This window comes from Brachyhypopomus gauderio, chromosome 18 (assembly GCF_052324685.1).
Source record: "Brachyhypopomus gauderio isolate BG-103 chromosome 18, BGAUD_0.2, whole genome shotgun sequence".
Taxonomy (NCBI): domain Eukaryota; kingdom Metazoa; phylum Chordata; class Actinopteri; order Gymnotiformes; family Hypopomidae; genus Brachyhypopomus; species Brachyhypopomus gauderio.
The window spans coordinates 6,889,051-6,911,410 of NC_135228.1; the positions used below are offsets into that span (position 1 = coordinate 6,889,051).

The following is a 22,360-nucleotide window of genomic DNA, read 5'->3' on the forward strand; positions in this document are numbered from 1 at the left end:
GCCATGTGAGTGATCGGTCACTGTTTATTCAGCTTGGTACACTTATACTGGGCACATGCGCTTATCCAGAGACTGAGATATTAGCAGTGTGTGTGTGTGTGTGTGTGTGTGTGTATGTGTGTGGCCAGATCTAAATTACTTATGTAGGAGAACAAATACAGAATTAAAATGGACGACACTAGAGCAGGAATATGTGGAAGTTTCAGAAATAATAGTGAAAGATACATCAGTGATTGTTGAGGCTTGTGTTAAAGTTAATGAAACATCCCACCAGCTGCAAAGTAAAACATCAAGAAAAATACTGCTGGAGGATTAACGTGTAGAGCAACAATACTGGTCCAGTCTGAAGCTTCAGGGGAAGCTGGCTAACCTGGCATCTGCTGATCATTCAGTATCACACTCAATATTCAGAAATGCTGAAATCAGTGAGGAGATTTTGATATTTTGATACCAACTAAATATAACCTCTCACTCTGGTATCCATCAGTCCATTCACCCTTCTGTTTGCTTCATGGCTCCACCCAGCAGTTGGAGTCTGTGGCCCACATTCTGAATGGCTGTAGTTCTCTTAAAGGTCTGGGTCCGTATTTATCAAACTTCTTAGAGTGGAATTTTGGACTTAAGTGCTGAAAAATTCTTAGATTTGCTCCTACTCACAGAGTTAAGTGTAAGTGCCTGTTATCAAAACTATATAAGTATAAGAATCACTCTTACTCTCCCGAAAAGTTAAGACTGCTCCAGAGGACTCATAAGTCGTTAAGAGTTGCCACAAGGGGGCTGAGATGGCACTGAGAAGACAGAGACGCATGCGAACCTTCATTTTAGGTACACATTTCAATTTTATAGATATATAAATATGCACATAAATATGCACAATGCACAAATATGCACAATAATTAGGCATTAAGATAAGCATGGGTTTAAATTTTTTTCTTCCTTTCATTTTCTTCATGCAAGAGTGTAATTAATATTCATGCTGCGATTTTAGTACTTTAATTTTAAGCTTTGACTTCTGCTTTGTGTGACAGAAATTATTGATTATTGACTAATCATCATTGATTAGATCATGTTTAGTTATTATAAGAGATCATTATGAACTTTATGATTTAGTATTTGTCCATTCTGACTAAGCAGAAGGACTACAATAATGAAGTAGTGTGATTCAGTGTAACCATGTTTAGTTCATATTATGCATGTGTGCTATACGTGACCCAGGTCAGGGAGAGTGCTGAGGGTAAGAACACTGTTAACTGGTAGTCACTAGACTACTAGTCTTGGGTCATTTAGCTTTCTCTGTGTTCAACTGATACATCAGTTGCTTCCGCTAACTCTAGGGAAGTCCATATTAGGAGATACACACATGTGAGACAAAGTAGCCTGCTGGACGCTTATGTTTTGGAACATGCTGTGCTAAAGATAACCTGCTGTTAGAACTGCTGAATTGTGTTTAAGATTGTATATAAGCGGGGGACTGCCCCCCTGTCTTCAGAGTTGTCATGCTTGAATGAGACTCTCATGTCTGTGTCTGTCTTTGTCCTATTTATATATATTTATATTTTTGTAATAAATTAATCATTTAACCACGTCTGAGTCCTCATCCATTTCCAGAAAATTTCCACGACAATAGTATAACTGCTATACGAACAGGCTCCTCTATACCATCAAAACCGTTCATTTAACGGACTTTGAGAGTGAAAAACGAGATATATTTTAACAAAGTAGGCTCCAAGAAATGCCGGGCGGCTCAACAGGTCGCGTCTATGATGTTTCCATATGTGGTGGTGTGCTGTGATTGGATGAGTGGAGATGTGGCGTTCTGCGGGAAATCAGGATTGGCGTTTGTTGCATTTTGGAAGGAAAGAGAGAAAGCAGGGCAGTATTACACGGCGGATGTGGCGTTTTGATAAGAATTGAATATTGGCTTTTCAAGAGTGGTCACATACCATTCTGATTCTGGCTCTAACTCATTTTTTTAAAAAAACGGCGTTTATCGCGTTTTGGAACCAAACTCTTCATATATATATATATATATATATATATATATATATATATATATATATATATATATATATATATATATATAGATTAACATACAGTATATACACACACATTATATATATATATGTATGTATGTATGTATGTGTGTGTGTGTGTGTGTATATACTGTATGTTAATCTATACATGGCACGTAGTGTATATGACAGCTTTAATTGTCATATAGAAAATATTACCTCCAGCAATAGTATGACTACAAAGCCATAGTGGCATACCAAAATAACTAACAAACTTAACAACTTGACCCTGACAAAATACAGGGGAAAAACAACTGAAACAGTGCATGAAAACCTACTGAAACCTACATTGTTCACTCAGTGAGTAACCTCTGCAGCTTTTCTTTTTTTCTCTCTCAGCTTTTCAGCACCACCTTTACGTTTCGTAGTTTATTTAGACCAGGAGTGGCCAACCCGTCAGAGACCAAGAGCTACTTTTTTACTGTGCTACAGCAAAGAGCCACATCATACACATGGACATGCTTGAACATCACCCATCCCTTCCCCCCCCCTCTCTCACACACGCACACACACACACACACACCTCTGCTCAGATTTATTGTAAATGTCACACACAAACAATGTGGGGGCAGTCATGGTCTGGTGGTTAGGGAACTGGTCTGGCTTTGATTCCCAGGCCTGATGCCATGACTGACGTGCCCTTGAGCAAGGCACATAACCCCAACTGCTCCCCGGGTGCTGGGCTAGGGCTGCCTACTCTGTTAAAAACGTCCTCTGTTCATCTTCATATTTTTGTTTAGATGTGCATTTTCCCTGCCATTTTGAGAACACACACACAAATTGTTTATTGAAATTATCTTGTTCTGACTAGGAAGCGGTGTTTTCATCTCACGCACAATACCGGGGTGAACTCAAGCTAAGCGAACAGCACATTAAAAACATAGGGCCTACACAAACTTCGATATAAACATAAGGCGTGATATGTTTCAGGACTTTGGCACGGTTGGAGGAGGTGGGCGCACACTACGCAACTGTTGTTTTCTAGGTGAAAAGTGGATCAACTCCGATATCAACATTCGTTACATCGCCACTGACCTGCGCTCACCTTTAGGAAGAAGAGAACAGACAGCGGCAGTAGTTTTGAAGCTCCCTCAGTCATCTGCGGTGCCTTTGCTGCACCTCGTATGTGGTTTATTCCAAAACGTGTGACAGAAGAACCGCGTCTCACCAACGAGACTCAAAGCACAATCACAATAGCACAGACACTTCATGCCGCTAGTCTCCCGTTTTCCACTACGCCGGTTTTAAAAGTATTAGCGGCTCGCTAGGCTTGTAAACAAACCGCGCACCACGAAGGTGTAGCAGTGTGTCGCCCTCAGAGCTGATGAACTAACCGGGCCACGGCACAGATCGTTAGTGCAGGTGAGAGCGCGGACCGGCTGGGGAGACCCATGAAACCAGGCAAAGAGCCGCAGGTTGGCCACTCCTGGTCTAGACCCTGGCTTAGACTGCTCCATCTTTACGGCAATGCGGACCTATTTTTTCCACGTTTCAGTAGTGTCAACCGTGTCGCGGAGGGATTACATGATGAGTTAGACCAGGGCTACTCAGATCAGGTCCTTTAATGAATTTGTAACGCGGCCCATCGCCCCATAAATAATAACAACAAATTACGTTCGCTTCAATTTTACATCCACTATGACAGTATTAGTACAGGTCTGAAAATTGTCTGGCCCACAGGTCAGAGCTCTCTGCCAAATCTGGCTCGCAGAAAAATAAAGTTGAATAACCCTGAGTTAGACCCTCAGCAGTGTCAGTGTGCAACTGGCGTCTCACTTGACTCGTGGGATACAAACAGGGAGATATAATTAATATGGCATTAGTATGGACAAGGCTTTTCCAGTTCGTGACTACTTGTATTAATAAGTGACACAGCTGCTGTATGTTTTCGTAGTCCAGCACCAGCTGGCCCAGTCCGCGGCCCGGTCCAACTCGTTCATGTGTTTACAGGCTCAGTCCGCGGCCGCGCTGAGCAGGTTAGTGTGACTGGAGCGGGGGAGGTAATAACACCGTTAAACAGCAGCGTGACTACGGGCCGGGGACGCAGTGCGCGGCAATGGCTCCTCCACGGGCCGAGTTAAACCATAGGCGGCCGGCGGCCCAACAACCCATCGGCCCACCGGGGAAATCCTCGGTAGTAATGTATGCCAGTCAGCCCCTGGTGCCCAGCGTTAGGGATAGGTCATACCATACAGTATATTACAATATATCAGCATACAGTATATGACTCTAAACCACAATCCTTTGTTACGTATGAGGAGTGAATAGATTAGTTCTATTACGCAATTCATTCGATTTTGGTGAGCGAGTATTTGAGGCGCAACGTGACCCAACTCTTGTGTGTGGTTTCAAGACGAAAGGAGTGAAACAGGTAGGTCACCCGGTCCTGAGTCGCTTGGACGTGTGAGATGTAGTCCAGGTCTGTAGTTTGGGGAGGACAAACGCGGCGTGTAGCGCTCAGACTCTGCGTTACCCTGCTGTTCCTAACCCTGATCTTTGAAGGATGTGAGGACAGGTGGCTAATGGAGGGTGTGTGTGTGTGAATTGTACCTTTGAAGGCGTAGAGCAGGGCTCGGCAACCTATGGCACGCGTGCCACCGTTGGCACGCCGAGGGATAATCACTGGCACGCGACACGCTGGACCAACATCAGCAAATATATATATAAAATAATATAAATTATTATATTAATGGATTATACTTCCGTGAGTGACCGTAGCGCGCGACTCCGCACACCTCGCGCCAACCTGCGCGAGCGGCGGAGACGTTTATACTTGGCGATCGATCGCGATATAATACTTAATTTGTGTCCATTTACACCCCCCCCCCCCCCCGGTCAAAGACTCTTAAACTCGCCACCCCCTCCAAATAGTGGCACACTCATTGACTAGACATGTTAAAGTTGGCACTCCATGTCTCAAAGGTTGCCGACCCCTGGCGTAGAGCATACACACACACACAAACGCGCGAAACACTGCTATCTGTGCCAAGAGAGGCTCGCACAGACTCTTTCTCTTTTTTTCTTTGTTTCTTTCTCTCACTCTTTTTCTCTCTCACACACACACACACACACACACACACACACACACACACACACACACACACACACACACACACACACACAAACAGGTGCATATAAATCCCAGTATCTGTATTGGGGACTACATTACCCAAGTTCCCCACCCAGACTTACGTGTTTGACTAGTCATAATGCAGCTCTGTGTTTCCCCATGTCCTTGGGGAATCTCCATGTGCAAAGTTGGTTGTGTTTGTTTCAAGGGAAGCAGCATTTATGCCATTGCTTGAGGTGAGGTTTAAAAAGGGTCTCCATTTTATAGTGTGTGGAGGATTTCTGGGTAATTATGCAGTGATTCTAAAGGCTGCACTGTCCTCATATGTGTGGAGTATTGGGGGTGTTGCATGTGTTGCAGCCCCCACCATGTAATAAAGACAAACACACACACATATGGCCATCTAAATAACACAAAATCCTAACAGCTGATGAATATTTAATTAGGAGATTATCAGTGAGCTGTAATTAACATCAATAGTTAAATCTCTCTCCCTCTTTTACACACACACTCTACTTTCTTTCTCTCTCTCTCAGGACTATATGAACATGGTGCGGGACCTGGAGCAGGGCTGGGCGCCAGGAGAAAGTAACATAACGCTGACCAAGCGGAGAGAGAGGCTGAGGGCTGTGTGTGTGTTTGTTTGTTTGTGTGTATGTGTGTGTTTGTGTGGGTGTTTGTGTGTGTGTTTGAGGCAGAGAGAGGGAGCAAACAGATTTCTGAAAGTCAGTCACACTACATCAGTAAGTCTTCTTTTAAGTAAATGTGTGTGTGTATATCTGTGTGTATATGTATGCGTGTTTGTGTGTGTGTGTGTGTATGTGTGTTGGTGTGTATGCGAGTGTGTGTGTGTATATATATATATATGGGGACACAGATACAGAGCTTAATGTGTGTGTGTGTGTGTGTGTGTGTGTGTGTGTGTGTGTGTGTGTGTGTGTGTAGGAATGTGTGGAGAGACATAATCAGGCTCTGTCAGCACGCACAGCTGAACTGCAGGACCTGCGCAGGCAGCTAAGTGACACACCCTTAGAGACGGCCGTGAGACCTTTGACCTTTCTCTTAGACCTCAGGATTAAACCTGAGGGTGTTGTGTGTGGCCCTGGTTCAGAATCACCGGTACGACGGGAGACAGCAGAGCTTGAGAGAGCTGCACAGGAGAAGGACCAGCTCAGCGTCCGGCTGCTGGAATGGAGGAGTGTGTCTGAGTCAGCCCTGACCTCACCGACTACAGACGATGGGCAGAGTGGATCACCCTGTCTGACCCCCGGGGCGGCAGAGACCCGAGACTTGAGCACCAGTGTGATGCGTGTATTCCAGGGTGGAGAGGTTGGGGTCTGCGCTGTAGTTGACGGGTGAGTCGTGTGTTCCAGGGTGGAGAGGTTGGGGTCACTCAAAATGTGTTCAAAATGCATGTCCCAAATTATTTTGCACAACAGTTTTCAACCTTTTCATTTTTATAAAGAACAAAAAATGGTCATTTGTGAAATTATAAGTATTAGCAGGTTATTACAATCTGAAATCAAACAGTTATCAAGACAAAACTTTATTGTAGGTGATGTTACATTTGCACATAGGACCCCTTGTTGGAAAGGAGCTTCTGAACTCTCTGGTTTTGGATGGTATCTGCTTCTGTTGTTTTGCATGAGGACAGAATACCCTCCCAGAGCTGTTGCTTAGATGTGAACCGCCTCCCGCCATCATAGACACTCATTTTGATGATGCTCCAGAGGTTCTCAATGGGGTTGAGGTCAGGGGAGCATGGGGGCCACACCATAAGTTTGTCCCCTTTTATGCCCATAGCATCCAGAGATGCAAATGTGTTCTTTGCAGCATGAGACGGTGCATTATCATGCATGAAAATGATCTTGCTGTGGAATGCACGGTTCTTCTTCTTGAACCATGGCAGGAAGTGCTGTTTGAGAAACTCCACATACATTATGGAGGTCATCTTTACACCTTCAGGGATCCTAAAGGGGCCGACAATCTCTCTCCCCATGATTCCAGCCCAAAACACCACCTCCTCCTTGTTGGCGCGTAGCCTTGTTTGCATGGGGTGTTCATCAACCAGCCATCCTCCACTCCATCCATCTGGACCATCAAGCGTTGCACGGCACTCATCGGTGAACAAAACAGTTCTGAAGTCAGTCTTCAGGTATTGTTTGGCCCACTGGAGCCGTTTCTGCTCGTGTGCAGTGGATAGAGGAGGTCGACAGGATGGCTTACGCACAGCTGCAAACCTCTGAAGGACCTGCATCTTGGTGTTCAGGGGACGTTGGAGGCACCAGCAGCTTCAAAAACTTGTCTGCTGCTATGACGAGGCATTTTTGCAGCTGCTCTTTTAACCTGACGTAACTGCCTGTTGGAAAGAGTCCTCAATTTTCCCATATCAGCGCACACACGTGTGCTCTGAATCAGCTACATACTTCTTGATTGTGCAATGATCACGATGAAGTGTCTTGACAATGTTGATTGTAGTCATGCCTTGACCTAAACACTCCACAATTTGTTGCTTCTCAGCAGCCAACACATCCTTTTTCTTTTTTCTTCTTTTTACTTTACGATTTTGGCTGAAAATGTAGGCTGCTTAATAATGTGGGACAGCCTTCTTAAGTAGTCTTGCCTTTAATTGGAACCACCTGCCAAACTATTTAGCACAGGTGTCTGCACTTGCTTTCAGTGATATAAAGAGCCCTGACACACATCACCATCAATGGGTTTAACTGAAAAACAATAAAATCTTACCTTATCACTCATAAACAGTTTTTGCATAATAATTTGGAACAGTGTACATAGATATTCACAAACGTTTTACAGTGTATCTAAAGAGTTCTATCATTCAGAGTGCATATTTGTATATTATATGTGGGCATGGCCGGATTGGGCCACTTTTTCAGCCCGGGAGTTTCGTGCGCAAATCCGGCCCAAAATTATATTTCCATCCCAATCGGCCCAAACTAGAGATTGACATGAGCCGGCCCATCGGGAATCCTCCCGAATCTCACGATTAGCCACTCCGGCTCTGTATGTGGGTGTGTGTGCATGCATGTGTGTGTGTGTGTGTGTGTGTGTGTGTGTAGGCTGCAGTGTGACGGTAAACTCCAGAAGCAGCAGTTGGCAGACACTCAGCAGCTCCTGCAGACAGTACAGGTGGAACTGCAGGTGCACGAGCAGATCAGGGACTCCACACACACTGGCACAGGTGCAGAGACCTCACACACACACACACACACACACACACACACACACACACACACACACACACACAGACAGGTGCAGAGACCTCACACACACACACACACACACACACACACACACAGGTGCAGAGACCTCACACACACACACACACACACACACACACAGGTGCAGAGACCTCACACACACACACACACAGAGGTGCAGAGACCTCACACACACACACACACACACAGGTGCAGAGACCTCACACACACACACACACACACACACACACACACACACACAGGTGCAGAGACCTCACACACACACACACACACACACACACACACAGGTGCAGAGACCTCACACACACACACACACACACACACAGGTGCAGAGACCTCACACACACACACACAGGTGCAGAGACCTCACACACACACTGGCACAGGGACAGAGATCTAACACACACAGGTGCGGAAATCACACTCATGTAGGTGCAGACCTCAAACATGCAGACATGCACCCAAACACTTGCACAGTTACAGCGCTCCTTAAAGATGTGACCCAGATTAGATGGACCTTACAGACAGAAAGGGAAATTAGCTTTAAACACAGACAAATAATCTCCCACGCTGGACGTCCTATTCCCCTTCTTATATAGCAATTAACTGACAGTAGAATGAACGTGTTTGTATACCGATTTCTTTTGCACAGTGGACTTAAAATTAATCCATCTTAAATGTATAACCTGACATTTTGTGTATTTTGACCAGTAGTAATATATGGTGTGTCTGTGCATCTCCATTGGTTGGTCCAGGCGAGGGGCGTGTCTGTACGTCCCCATTGGTTGGTCCAGGTGAGGGGTGTGTCTGTGCCGACTCCGGGACGGTAGACCTCAGTGAGCTGCTGAGTGAGGTGCGCAGGCTCCACCTACAGCTGGAGAGGAGCGTCCAGACCAACACGGCGCTGCTCCAGAAACTGGAGCAGCAGTTACTGACCCGCAGTGACGCGCCATCCACCATCAACATCAACTACTTACTGCCCACCACAGGTACACACACCTCTTGGTCCTCCCGATGTTTCTAGGGACCTTTTCCTTGCCACTGTCACCTCTGGCGTGCTTTAGGGATCTGGAACCATACGAGTGTAAAGCTGCTTTGTGACAACATGTGTTGTAAAAAGCGCTATATAAATAAATTTGATCTTTAACAGCTGCAAACATACAGTGAGTGGAGAGAGCACTCCTACACACAGATCCTGTCTTCATGTGTGGTGTTCCCCAAGGCACCATCTTTGGTCCTTGTAAAGTTCATTAGTTTGATTCGTAGCTGATCTTTTATCATGATCTCTCTCTCTCTCTCTCTCTCTCTCTCTCTCTCTCTCTGTCTGGTTATCTCTCTCTCTCAGATGAGGGCTTTAAGTCAGAGAAGCCCCCTCAGCACTCACGCCCAGGGTCCTCCAGTCCCGCTCACGGTACGTTTGTGTTTGTACCAGTTCCCTGATCCTGTTGATGTTGCCATGGATTAAGTCCTGAAGATGTTCTCAAACGCGTGTGTGTGTGTGTGTGTGTGTGTGTGTGTGTGTGTGTGTGTGTGTGTGTAGACAGTGGTACCTCTGTGGGGTGTAGCTCCCCAGCTCCCTCAAGGCTGGTGCCGGGTCACAGGTTGTGGGCGGATGGTCATGTCCGTCATGTCCTGGGCCTGGTGGAGGACTACAGCGCTCTGCGCAAACAAGCCAAGAGACTCACGGCAGACATGAACACACAGCTGCACGAGGGACACAGTGTAGGCGTGTGTGTGTGGGGTCACTGCCAGGCTCTGTCGGCTGAGCTGGAGCAGAGGGATGGTGAGTTGGGTGTGGAGAAGAGGAACTCTCTGAAGAGAGACAAGACCATCCAGGGTCTGAGCCTCCTGCTCAAGGAGAAGGAGAAAAAGGTAGCACACAGACACACACACTCAGACACACACACATACAATTACAGGGGTTTACATGTGTACCCCAGCAGTGTCATATAGGCCACCCTTTATGTTAACACTCCCTCTCTCCCGCTCTCTCTCTCTCTCTCTCTCTCTCAGATTGAGGAGTTGTATGGTAATTTGGAGGAGAAGCAGAAGATTCTTGCCAAGACCAGAGAAGCACTTCACAAAGCCCAGTTTCAGAAGCACCAGGCAAGTAGACCAAATGTGTGTGTGTGTGTGTGTGTGTGTGTGTGTGTGTGTGTGTGTGTGTGTGTGTGTGTGTGTGTGTGTTGTGATCAGTTGGTGAGACACACACGTTGATACATAAACTTCACAAAATACGCGATGAGGGACAAGGGAAACATAGGGACTATAAATACACGGAACTAAACCAGACACAGGTGAAGACAATGACGACACGGGCGTGGCAGACGAGGGGAAACCATGGAGACAGACACGCAGGGAACGACACAGACACGAGCAGGAACCCGAAGTGACAGCTAGAGAGGGGGGGCGTAGCCCTACGTAACAGCGTGGCACTTTGGAGAGGCCTTAGAACCAGTGTTAATTTTGACAGCAATTTTTTATTTAGTTTTAATCTTAGTCTTTTGACTAAAATGACATTTAGTTTTAGTCATAATTTAGTCATTGGATTTGTTTTTAGTCTTAGTCTAGTTTTAGTCGAATCATTATCATTAGAATTTAGTCGACTAATTATCAAAAGAACTAAAATAAAAACTAGACAAAAATATTGGCCAGCGACGACATTCAATCAGATCTGATTTAGCTTTTGAGAAAGGTAGGCATAAGTTTATAAGAGATCCAACCGTAACTACTTTAGCGTACATGGAGAGGCGGGACAAACCGGATAACTGTCCAATCAGTACTAACGTCAACTCAAAGTTAACTCGACAATGTCAGCAGGGAGAAAGATAAGAGGCGATATATGGATGCATTTCTCCTTTGACTTTGAGAAAAAGAAGACAGTGTGTAAACCATGTGGGACGATGATGTCGGGAAAAATACGACAAATGAAACGACATCTGCGGGCTATGGCATTGTTGTTTTTACGGCACCCAGTTTTATATAGAATGTAATATGCATTGTTCATAACAAACTCCATATGTTTTCAGGTAGAGCGGCCTACTGGTCATCAATGTTTTGTTATTGTTATGCTCAATAACTATAAGTTCAGGTCAATAAAGTTGTTTGGAAATTTGTTTTTGTATATATTGCACATACAAACAATAATATTCTATAACTCGTTAATAAATGTTTCATTTTGTGCAAGTGTATATAATGACTATTACATCTTTAATATTTTATATATTTTAGTCAACTAAATTAAAATATATTCATATTTTAGTCAACTAACTGCTTGCGTTTCAGGATGGGGACACAGCTACAGATCTTAATGTCTGTGTGTGTGTGTGTGTGTGTGTGTGTGTGTGTGTGTGTGTGTTCAGGCATGCTCACTGAAGCAGGAGGAGTTGAACAGGCTGCAGCAGACTACCAAGCAGCTGAGCGAAGATCTTCACTCCACCAAGAACAGCAGCCAAACACTTAAACACAGACTGGAGGTGATGGACAGTGAGAACAAGGTACACGCACACACAGACTAACTAAAGGTTAGAAAAGCAGGCTCTGGACCGTAAGATTGTAAGTTTGATTCCCTGGGCAACACTTTGTCCTACCTCAACACTCTTATACTTGTCTGTGTGTGTGTGGGGTCACTGCCAGGCTCTCTCGGCTGAGCTGGAGCAGAGGGATGGTGAGTTGAGTGTGGAGAGGAGGAACTCTCTGAAGAGAGACAAGACCATCCAGGGTCTGAGTCTCCTGCTCAAGGAGAAGGAGAAAGAGGTAATAAACACACACATACCATTACAGGGGTTTACATGTGTACCCCAGCAGTGTCATATAGGCCACCCTTTATGTTAACACTCCCTCTCCCTCTCTCTCTCTCTCTCTCTCTCTCTCTCTCTCTCAGGTTGAGGAGTTGTATGATAATTTGGAGAAGAAAGAGAAGATTCTTGCCAAGACCAGAGAAGCACTTCACAAAGCCCAGCTTCAAAAGCACCAGGCAAGTAGACCAAACGTGTGTGTGTGTGTGTGTGTTTTGTGATCACTTGGTGAGACACACACGTTGATACATAAACTTCACAAAATATGCGATGAGGGACAAGGGAAACATAGGGACTATAAATACACGGAACTAAACCAGACACAGGTGAAGACAATGACAACACGGGCGTGGCAGACGAGGGGAAACCATGGAGACAGACACGCAGGGAACGACAAAGACACGAGCAGGAACCCGAAGTGACAGCTAGAGAGGGGGGGCGTAGCCCTACGTAACAGCGTGGCACTTTGGAGAGGCCTTAGAACCAGTGTTAATTTTGACAGCAATTTTTTATTTAGTTTTAATCTTAGTCTTTTGACTAAAATGACATTTAGTTTTAGTCATAATTTAGTCATTGGATTTGTTTTTAGTCTTAGTCTAGTTTTAGTGGACTAATTATCATTAGAATTTAGTCGACTAATTATTAAAAGAATTTAGTTGACTAAAATATTAATATATTTTAATTTAGTTGCCTAAAATATATAAAATATTAATTGTGTAATAGTCATTATTTACACTTGCACAAAATGAAACATTTATTAACGAGTTATAGAATATTATTGTTTGTATGTGCAATATATACAAAAACAAATTTCCAAACAACTTTATTGACCTGAACTTATAGTTATTGAGCATAACAATAACAAAACATTGATGACCAGTAGGCCCGCTCTACCTGAAAACATGGAGTTTGTTATGAACAATGTATATTACATTCTATATAAAACTGGGTGCCGTAAAAACAACAATGCCATAGCCCGCAGATGTCATTTCATTTGTCGTATTTTTCCCGACATCATCGTCCCACATGGTTTACACACTGTCTTCTTTTTCTCAAAGTTTTTTAAAGTTATTACATAATGTGTTCACACCTCATATTTTTGCAATTTATGCAAAACTGCACCACTTCTCTCCTGAGTCAGCTTGAGTGATTTTGGCTGAAATTTTTGGTTCCCACTGAGTGAGTGTGCTAATGTGTTGCAGCCCCCACCATGTAATAAAGACAAACACACACATATATGGCCATCTAAATAACACAAAATCCTAACAGCTGATGAATATTTAATTAGGAGATTATCAGTGAGCTGTAATTAACATCAATAGTTAAATCTCTCTTTCTTTTACACACACACACACACACACACACACACGCTCTTCTCTCTTTCTCTCTCAGGACTACATGAACATGGTGTGGGACCTGGAGCAGGACCGGGCGCCAGGAGGAAGTGACCTCATGCTGACCAAGCTGAGAGAGAAGCTGAGGGAGAAGGAGAAGGCTCTGGAGGTACAGTACCTCCTGCCACTCCATCAGTCACTGCTGCCATCCTGTTGAAGCAGCCTCACTAACCTCAGTGTGTGTGTGTGTGTGTGTGTGTAGATTGCGTTGAATGAGAAGTTTGTGGCTGTGGAGGAGAAGGAGAATGAGGTCCACATGCTTCAGCTGAGCGTGTGGGAGAAGGAGAGAGAGGTGGAGCGCCTGAACAACCTGCTTTCACACAATGAGGAGACCATCAATGTAAGCGTGTGTGTGTGTGGGTGTGTGTGTGTGGGTGTGTGTGTGTGGGTGTGTTTGTGTGGGTGTGTGGGGCAGAAAGAGGGAGCAAGAAGATTTTTGAAAGTCAGTCACACTACACCAGTACTACTTCTTTTAAGTAAGTGTGTGTGTCTGTGTGGGTGTGTGCTTGGGTGTGTATATGTATGCGGGTATGTGTATGTGTGTATGTATGCGTGCATATTGGCAGTATTGGAGGGACTGGTTTGTGTCGGGGCTGTTGCCTGGTTAACCATATATGTGTGTGTAGGGATGCACCGATTCACAATTTTCACTTCCGATACCGATTCAGCTATCTGAGGCTTCGTATCGTAAAACAGTAAAACAGTGCTGAATCGACTTAAAACATTTTTTTAACACACAGACATACTGAATTACAAGTTTATTGAAAACTCTGCACCAGTACAGCACACTTAAACACACATAAAACATGGACACCCACCACCCATCCCATTACTGTAGCAACCACAGGGACTGGCCCGACTGCTAGCCAACGATACTCCCCAGACGCTAGCGGTCCGTGCCGTAAAGATAAGAGGCTACCGCTCTCTAATGTTAACTGGGAAATCAGTACTGGGTCAGGATTCAGTCCTGGGATGGTCACAGTCACACCCCATGACCTCTGACATTTGATAAGGTAGCAGTCTGGGGCACTGGAATGCCAAAGGAATTTAACAGGAATTTGAAACGTGAACTGTTGTCTATTTTCAGGAGAAAGTTGACGATGTTCAGAGCGAGGCTGCGGAAGGGAGAGACGCCCACAGCCAGGACAAGCTGAAGGGGCAGGAGACAGAAATGGATGAGGAAGAGAAGAGTGGGGAGTACAGCATCGCCAAGCTAATTTTAACTTGTGTGCTGAGAGTGATTTTGGCCCGTCTTAATTAATAAAACCCTAAAAATGTGTTCAAAATGCATGTTCCAAATTATTATTATGCACAACAGTTTTCAACCTTTGCATTTTTATAAAGAACAAAAAATGGTCATTTGTGAAATTATAAGCATTAGCAGGTTATTACAATCTGAAATCAAACAGTTATCAAGTCAAAACTTTATTGTAGGTGATGTTACATTTGCACATAGGACCCCTTGTTGGAAAGGAGCTTCTGAACTCTCTGGTTTTGGATGGTATCTGCTTCTGTTGTTTTGCATGAGGACAGAATACCCTCCCAGAGCTGTTGCTTAGATGTGAACCGCCTCCCGCCATCATAGACACTCATTTTGATGATGCTCCAGAGGTTCTCAATGGGGTTGAGGTCAGGGGAGCATGGGGGCCACACCATAAGTTTGTCCCCTTTTATGCCCATAGCATCCAGAGATGCAAATGTGTTCTTTGCAGCATGAGACGGTGCATTATCATGCATGAAAATGATCTTGCTGTGGAATGCACGGTTCTTCTTCTTGAACCATGGCAGGAAGTGCTGTTTGAGAAACTCCACATACATTATGGAGGTCATCTTTACACCTTCAGGGATCCTAAAGGGGCCGACAATCTCTCTCCCCATGATTCCAGCCCAAAATACCACCTCCTCCTTGTTGGCGCGTAGCCTTGTTTGCATGGGGTGTTCATCAACCAGCCATCCTCCACTCCATCCATCTGGACCATCAAGCGTTGCACGGCACTCATCGGTGAACAAAACAGTTCTGAAGTCAGTCTTCAGGTATTGTTTGGCCCACTGGAGCCATTTCTGCTCGTGTGTAGTGGATAGAGGAGGTCGACAGGATGGCTTGCGCACAGCTGCAAACCTCTGAAGGACCCTGCATCTTGTTGTTCAGTGGATGTTGAAGGCACCAGCAGCTTCAAAAACTTGTCTGCTGCTATGACGAGGCATTTTTGCAGCTGCTCTTTTAACCTGACGTAATTGCCTGTTGGAAAGAGTCTTGGCAATTGTCAGGAACAGCACGTGACCACCCGACAGATTCCTTACACCTGTTGCTCGTTACGGGGCAGTCATGGCCTGGCGGTTAGGGAACTGGTCTTGTGACCGGAGGGTCGTGGGTTCGATTCCCAGACAGGCCATGACTGAGGTGCCCTTGAGCAAGGCACCTAACCCCAACTGCTCCCCGGGCGCCGGGCTAGGGCTGCCCACCGCTCTGGGTACGTTTGATCCACAGCCCCCTAGTAATCACTAGTGTGTGTGTGTGTGTGTTCTGACTGCACAGATGGGTTAAAAGCGGAGGACAAATTTCGATTGGGGTGTAAAAATCACAATTGACAAAATATGGCGCATTTCATTTCCAATATTCACGTGTACTTAAGCTTCTTAACATCTTATTTTTCATTTTTTAATCTTTGTATTTGTGTGTGTGTGCACGTGTGCATGTGCGCGTGTGCATGTGCGTGTGTGTGTGTGTGTGTGTGTGTGTGTGGGTGTGTTATCTTGTGGAGTGTCAGGCTGTATCAGGCTCTATGCTTGTGGTTCTGGAGGAGGCGGAGCGACTCCTGAAGCTGTTCTGGAGAGTAACTCTGCTGTCAGGAGACCTCACACACATACAGCAGGTAACACACACAGTGGACAACACAAAGTTCTGGAGAATTAGGTAGCTTCTGTTTATATAAGACTAATTGCCCCCCCCCCCCCCCCCCCCCCCATGTGCCCCTGGTACAGGAGGAGGTGTTGAGGATTGAGGTGTCTCGGTTAAAGAGCCGGCTGTCTCAGCAGGAGCGGATGCTCACAGGAGCAAACGACTGCGATCCACCAACCAGCTTCGAGAAAGCATGGAACGCATCATCATCGACCAGCGTACGGAACACACACACACACACCTGAAATCACCTAGAGAGGCCATGAAGGTCCTCATTGACCTGCAGACAGCACCCACCCACACTGAAGGAGTTTAGTGTTTGCCTCTAGTCTGGTATTGTGCACAGCCTTACTAACCCCTCTCTCCTCTTAGTGTCCATGACTCATGGGGTGCTGAAGAAAGCCAGAGGAAACCTGGAGGTGAGTTTGTGCTCTGCCACTGTGGCCCCTCACACCTACATGACCCTTCACCCCTACAGAGACTCCTCACCCCTACACGGCCCCTCACCCCTACAGATACTCTTCACCCCTACACGGCCCCTCACCCCTACAGAGACTCTTCACCCCTACAGATACTCTTCACCCCTACACGGCCCCTCACCCCTATAGAAGCCTCTCACCCCTACAGAGACTCTTCACCCCTACACGGCCCCTCACCCCTACAGAGACACCTCACCCCTATAGAAGCCTCTCACCCCTATAGAGACACCTCACCCCTATAGAAGCCTCTCACCCCTACATGACCCCTCACCCCTACCTGGTGACTAAGTGCCTCAGATGCTCACCCAAGAGCAGCTCTCCTACTTCAGCTGCAGAGGGTCTCACTGTAGCTGGGATGATAGCTGGGCCTTCCCTTCTGCCTCGTGGCTGTCAGCTCTGCCGTCCACATCCCTCCTCATCCCAGCCATTTTACCGGCCGTGTTCCGAATGGTTCACTTCCACCCTCTATAGTACGAAGTGTATAGTTATACATCTATATACAGCAACTCTAGTTGAGATGTAGTGGGTAGGGTATGTGTTAAATACATGTAGTGTACAGTGGGGTAAATAAGTATTTAGTCAGTCACCAATTGTGCAAGTTCTCCCACATCATAGGTAGACCTCAACTATGAGAGACAAAATGTGAAAAAAAATTGAGAAAATCATTTTGTCTGACTTTTAAAGAATTTATTTGCAAATAATGGTGGAAAATAAGTATTTGGTCACCTACAAACAAGCAAGATTTCTGGCTGTCACAGACCTGTAACTTCTTTTTTAAGAGGCTCCTCTTTCCCCCACTCATTACCTGTATTAATGGCACCTGTTTGAAGTCGTTAACAGTATAAAATACACCTGCCCACAACCTCAAACAGTCACACTCCAAACTCCACTATGTTGAAGACGAAAGAGCTGTCGGAGGACACCAGAAACCGAATTGTAGACCTGCACCAGGCTGGGAAGACTGAATCTGCAATAGGCAAGCAGCTTGGTGTGAAGAAATCTACTGTGGGAGCAATAATCAGAAAATGGAAGACCTACAAGACCACTACTAATCTCCCTCGATCTGGGGCTCCACGCAAGATCTCAGCCCGTGGGGTCAAAATGATCACAAGTACGGTGAGGAAAAATCCCAGAACCACAAGGGGGGAACTAGTGAATGACCTGCAGAAAGCTGGGACCAACGTTACAAAGGCTACCATCAGCAACACACTGCGACTGTCAGGGTTGGACCCAGGCGCATTCCTCCGGTCGCCACAAGGAGGAGCCTGCGAGCTAGACCTGGGGGCAATCAGGCGCAATAGGCTGCAGGTGTTTGCAGCCTACTTAATGCGAGCAACTTCAGCAGTCCATTGCTGAAGTTGTTTGTTGTTGTTACACTCACAGCCCAAGCCGTTTGTTCTCTCTGCGTCTCATTCGCATTCTCTCTGGTTCTTTCTTGCTGAGTGTTCTCAGTCCCTCTCTCTTTGTCTGTCTTCTTCTCTGCTGTTTCGTTTTTCTTTTATTTCAATGTTGGTTTGTCTGCCAGTGTTCTGGTTGACAGACCGACAGGTAACCCAGGTAGAAGCTTCAGGTCTTGCACCTGAGCTTCACGTTCCCTCCCTTGCCTCTTATATTACTCCTGACACGTTGAGCTGTTCTCCGTGTATTTTTGGTTTTCCCCGTCTTTCTTTTCAGTGACGCGTTGATTATTATTCCGCGTGTTTTTCGTTTGTTATTTATTTACCTGGTTTGTCGTACGTCGAGACTTATCCGTGTCGTTCTGCTGTTATCCCTTCGGGGTTTTTGTTTTTGTTTTCTCGCAATAGCGGAGGTTTCTGTTGGCTGTTTTTAGCATTCAGTTTTAGAGGTTTGCACTTGAGTCCACATCACGTTAATACCAGCGCGTCACCGCCGTGTTCGGAGACGACGCGTTACAACGACGCCAGGGACTCAGATCTTGCAGTTCCAGACGTGTCCCCCTGCTTAAGCCAGTCCATATCCAGGCACATCTGAAGTTTGCTAGAGAACATTTGGATGTTCCAGAAGAGTATTGGGAGAATGTCATATGGTCAGATGAAACCAAAGTAGAACTATTTGGTAAAAACACAACTCGTCGTGTTTGGAGGACAGTGAATGCTGAGTTGCATCCAAAGAACACCATACCAACTGTGAAGCATGAGGGTGGCAACATCATGCTTTGAGGCTGTTTCTCTGCAAAGGGACCAGGACGACTGGTCCGTGTACATGAAAGAATGAATGGGGCCATGTATTGTGAGATTTTGGGTGCAAACCTCCTTCCATCAGCAAGGGCAATGAAGATGAAACGTGGCTGGGTCTTTCAGCATGATAATGATCCCAAGCACACTGCCAGGGCAACAAAGGAGTGGCTTCGTAAGAAACATTTCAAAGTCCTGGAGTGGCCTAGCCAGTCTCCCGATCTCAACCCCATCGAAAACGTTTGGAGGGAGTTAAAAGTCCGTGTTGCCCGCCGACAGCCCCAAAACATCACTGCTCTAGAGGAGATCTGCATGGAGGAATGGGCCAACATACCAGCAACAGTGTGTGCCAACCTTGTGAAGACTTACAGAAAACGTTTGACCTCTGTCATTGCCAACAGAGGATATACAACAAAGTATTGAGATGAACTTTTGTTATTGACCAAATACTTATTTTCCACCATTATTTGCAAATAAATTCTTTAAAAGTCAGACAAAATGATTTTCTCAATTTTTTTTTCACATTTTGTCTCTCATAGTTGAGGTCTACCTATGATGTCAATTACCGGCCTCGCTCATCTTTTTAAGTGGGAGAACTTGCACAATTGGTGACTGACTAAATACTTATTTTCCCCACTGTATATGGAACAGACGTGGAGTATGATGGCATTATTAGTGACATCTCGTGTGTAACTTTTCTGTTATAGTCTAATTATGGCAGCATTTTTGGGCTAGAAGGCCTTCGAGTAGTGTGTGTGTGTGTGTGTGTGTGTGTGTGTGTGTGTGTATGTCTGTGCATGAGGGGGTGTTTTTTTTTGTTTTTGCATGACATTCACAGCATGTGAATTCCTCAGATTCCTCACACACACACACACACACACACAACCCTGGCTTCCGTACAGCTCACTTAGCAAAGAAACAGTGCCTAACCTTCTTCTTCACATCTTTGGTTCTAACTTCAGTGGATCGTGCATGTCCGTATGAGTTCGTCTGCACTCAGAGAGCCGGACCATCACACCGCACCGCTGTTCCATTCCTCTACTAGGACATCACCCTGAATGCCCAGTGAGTGGTCGGTCAGCAGGCCCCTCCCCCAGGATGGACTCCACTGAGGATCAGCACACTGACATAACATGAACATAAATGGCTTTCACAAATATTCTTGCTTGTCTTCTTGCCTGTTAAAGGTACTCTGATGCAGTTCTACAGACACAAAGTGAATTTGCACACTGATCATAAAATATAGATTTTGCTCAAGGGATACAAAACAAAACGTTTTAACTAGTAATTGCTGCTGTTAAAAAAGGATTTTCATCTGTAAATATTTAATGTCATTTAGTTTTGTATTTAATGCCTTTTTCTTTTAATGGTTTTGACTGAGCCTCCAAATGTGTAACTGGCTGTTAGACTTTCTGACTGGGAGACCACAGGCAGTACGGGTCGGCAGCAACTCATCCAGTACCATCGTGCTTAACGCAGGGGTGCCTCAAGGATGCGTACTGAGCCCCCTTCTATTCACTCTGATGACACACGACTGCACACCAACATACAGCTCCAACTTCTTTAAGTTTGCGGATGATACAACTGTGGAGGGTTTCATCAACAACAACAACGACGAGACATTACAGAAGTGAGGTGAGCCGCCTGGCCGGGTGGTGTGGTCACAACAACCCATCTCTGAATGCGGAAAAGACAAAGGAGATAGTTGTGGATAGTTGTTGCCCTCCCAGCATGCTCCTCTGAACATCAATGGTACTGCTGTGGAGAGAGTGAGCAGCACCAAGTTCCTGGGTGTAGACATCTCAGAGAACACCACATCTCTAGCCAAGAAAGCCCACCAGCGCCTGTACTTTCTCCGCAAGCTGAAAAGAGCCAGTGCTCCACCCCCCATCTTGTGAACCTTCTATAGGGGAGCCATCGAGAACATCATGACCAGCTGCATCATAGTGTGGTACGGCACCTGCACAGCATCCTGTCGCAAGTCCCTCCAGCGCATCGTGAGAGCAGCTGAGAGGATCGTGGGCACCTCATTCCCTTCTCTACAAGACCTTCACAACTCCCACCTCACTCGGAAAGCCCTAAACATAGTGGGTGATCCGACACACCCCATGTACAGCTACTTCAACCTACTGCCATCAGGGAGGAGACTACGAAGTCTACGAGCCAGAACCAGTAAGCTGAGGGACAGCTTCGTTCACCAGGCAGTCAGGAGGATCAACTCACTCCCTGCTCTTCCACTCTTTTATCTTTAATAAACAAGACACATTTCAAAATCAACAACTACAACACTCAAGTTCAACAAAGAACTCTAAACTGAGACAAACTATTTCTACACCCATCACTGTAGAAGTCTAACGCTCACTCAATTTGCACTCCTGTTTACATTTCCACATTATATTTATAATTCATTGCATACGTTCACTTTAATCCTAATTAAACCAGATTCCTCATACATTCACTTTGCACATACAGTATGTTTTACTTACTGCTGCATATGCCACTTTACTTGGAATGTAAATGTCAGAGACCTTCCTTCTATTTTTTTATTATATATATATATATAATACACACACACACACACACACATACTCAGTTATATTTTACCATTATTGTTTTTTGTTTTTTACTGTTATAGTTAATGTTAATTTAAGTAGTGACTGTTTACCGCTGCACTATAGAGTCTGAGAGTAACGTGATTTCAATCCTGTGTATGTCCTGTACGTATCGCAGATTTGACAATAAAGTTGACTTTGACTTTGAATGCCCACATGCTCTTAATATGCAGTTTTATACTCTGCTGTATACGCACACGTGTCCCGTGTGCCTCTCACATGAAGGTATTGGGAGTTTGCATGAGCGGTACGTGTGTATTAAAACATCTCAGCACTGAGTCATGGTCCTAGCTTTCATTTAATTTAATTTAAAACACTTGCTTATCTGGGCCCGTATTTATCAAACTTCTTAGAATTACTCCTGCTGCTAAGAATTTATTTATGTCTAAAATAATTCTTAGTTAAAAGCTGAGACTAAAAGTTAGTTATCAAGCCTCTCAGTCTCACTTTAAGCGAAGTGTAGGAGTAAGTAAGTCTTACAGTTTTTATTGGTTGTTTTGACCCTGCCGTCGACTCAAATTCACATTTTTCAAAACAGTTAACACAGAGACCTAAACAGTGACACAGTGTTCAAAATTACACATTTTGTTTGCAAAAGGC

The 22,360-nt window shown here is 45.2% G+C and overlaps 2 protein-coding genes across 11 annotated transcripts in view; one reads left to right on the top strand and one right to left on the bottom strand.

The window, feature by feature from the left end:
* Positions 1–4,024, bottom strand: part of LOC143481982 (myomegalin-like) — a 23,692-nt gene extending 19,668 nt beyond the window's left edge. The window contains exon 1 of one of the 4 annotated variants that reach the window (XM_076980222.1): positions 3,118–4,024. In XM_076980222.1, the coding sequence (XP_076836337.1) occupies positions 3,118–3,171 (54 nt within the window). In that variant the 5' untranslated portion in view covers positions 3,172–4,024. Of the gene's footprint in view, positions 1–3,107 lie in introns of all 4 variants that reach the window. The other 3 variants (XM_076980226.1, XM_076980225.1, XM_076980224.1) reach the window with 3 other exon arrangements.
* LOC143481980 (uncharacterized) lies at positions 3,273–22,038 on the top strand. 7 transcript variants are annotated; one of them, XM_076980216.1, is made up of 18 exons: positions 5,232–5,378; positions 5,679–5,885; positions 6,088–6,497; positions 8,223–8,344; positions 9,140–9,373; positions 9,730–9,795; positions 9,925–10,256; positions 10,398–10,490; positions 11,747–11,881; positions 12,021–12,140; positions 12,268–12,360; positions 13,574–13,684; positions 13,778–13,915; positions 14,663–16,448; positions 16,558–16,692; positions 16,847–16,893; positions 20,111–20,335; positions 20,530–22,038. In XM_076980216.1, the coding sequence occupies exons 1-14, from the start codon at positions 5,364–5,366 to the stop codon at positions 14,834–14,836; spliced, it is 2,250 nt and encodes a 749-aa protein (XP_076836331.1). In that variant the 5' UTR covers positions 5,232–5,363; the 3' UTR covers positions 14,837–16,448; positions 16,558–16,692; positions 16,847–16,893; positions 20,111–20,335; positions 20,530–22,038. The 7 variants fall into 7 exon arrangements, with proteins under 7 accessions (XP_076836336.1, XP_076836335.1, XP_076836331.1 ...); XM_076980215.1 differs by having other exon boundaries at positions 20,556–22,038; XM_076980217.1 differs by having other exon boundaries at positions 20,111–20,213; positions 20,556–22,038.
* The last annotated feature ends 322 nt before the right edge of the window (positions 22,039–22,360 follow it).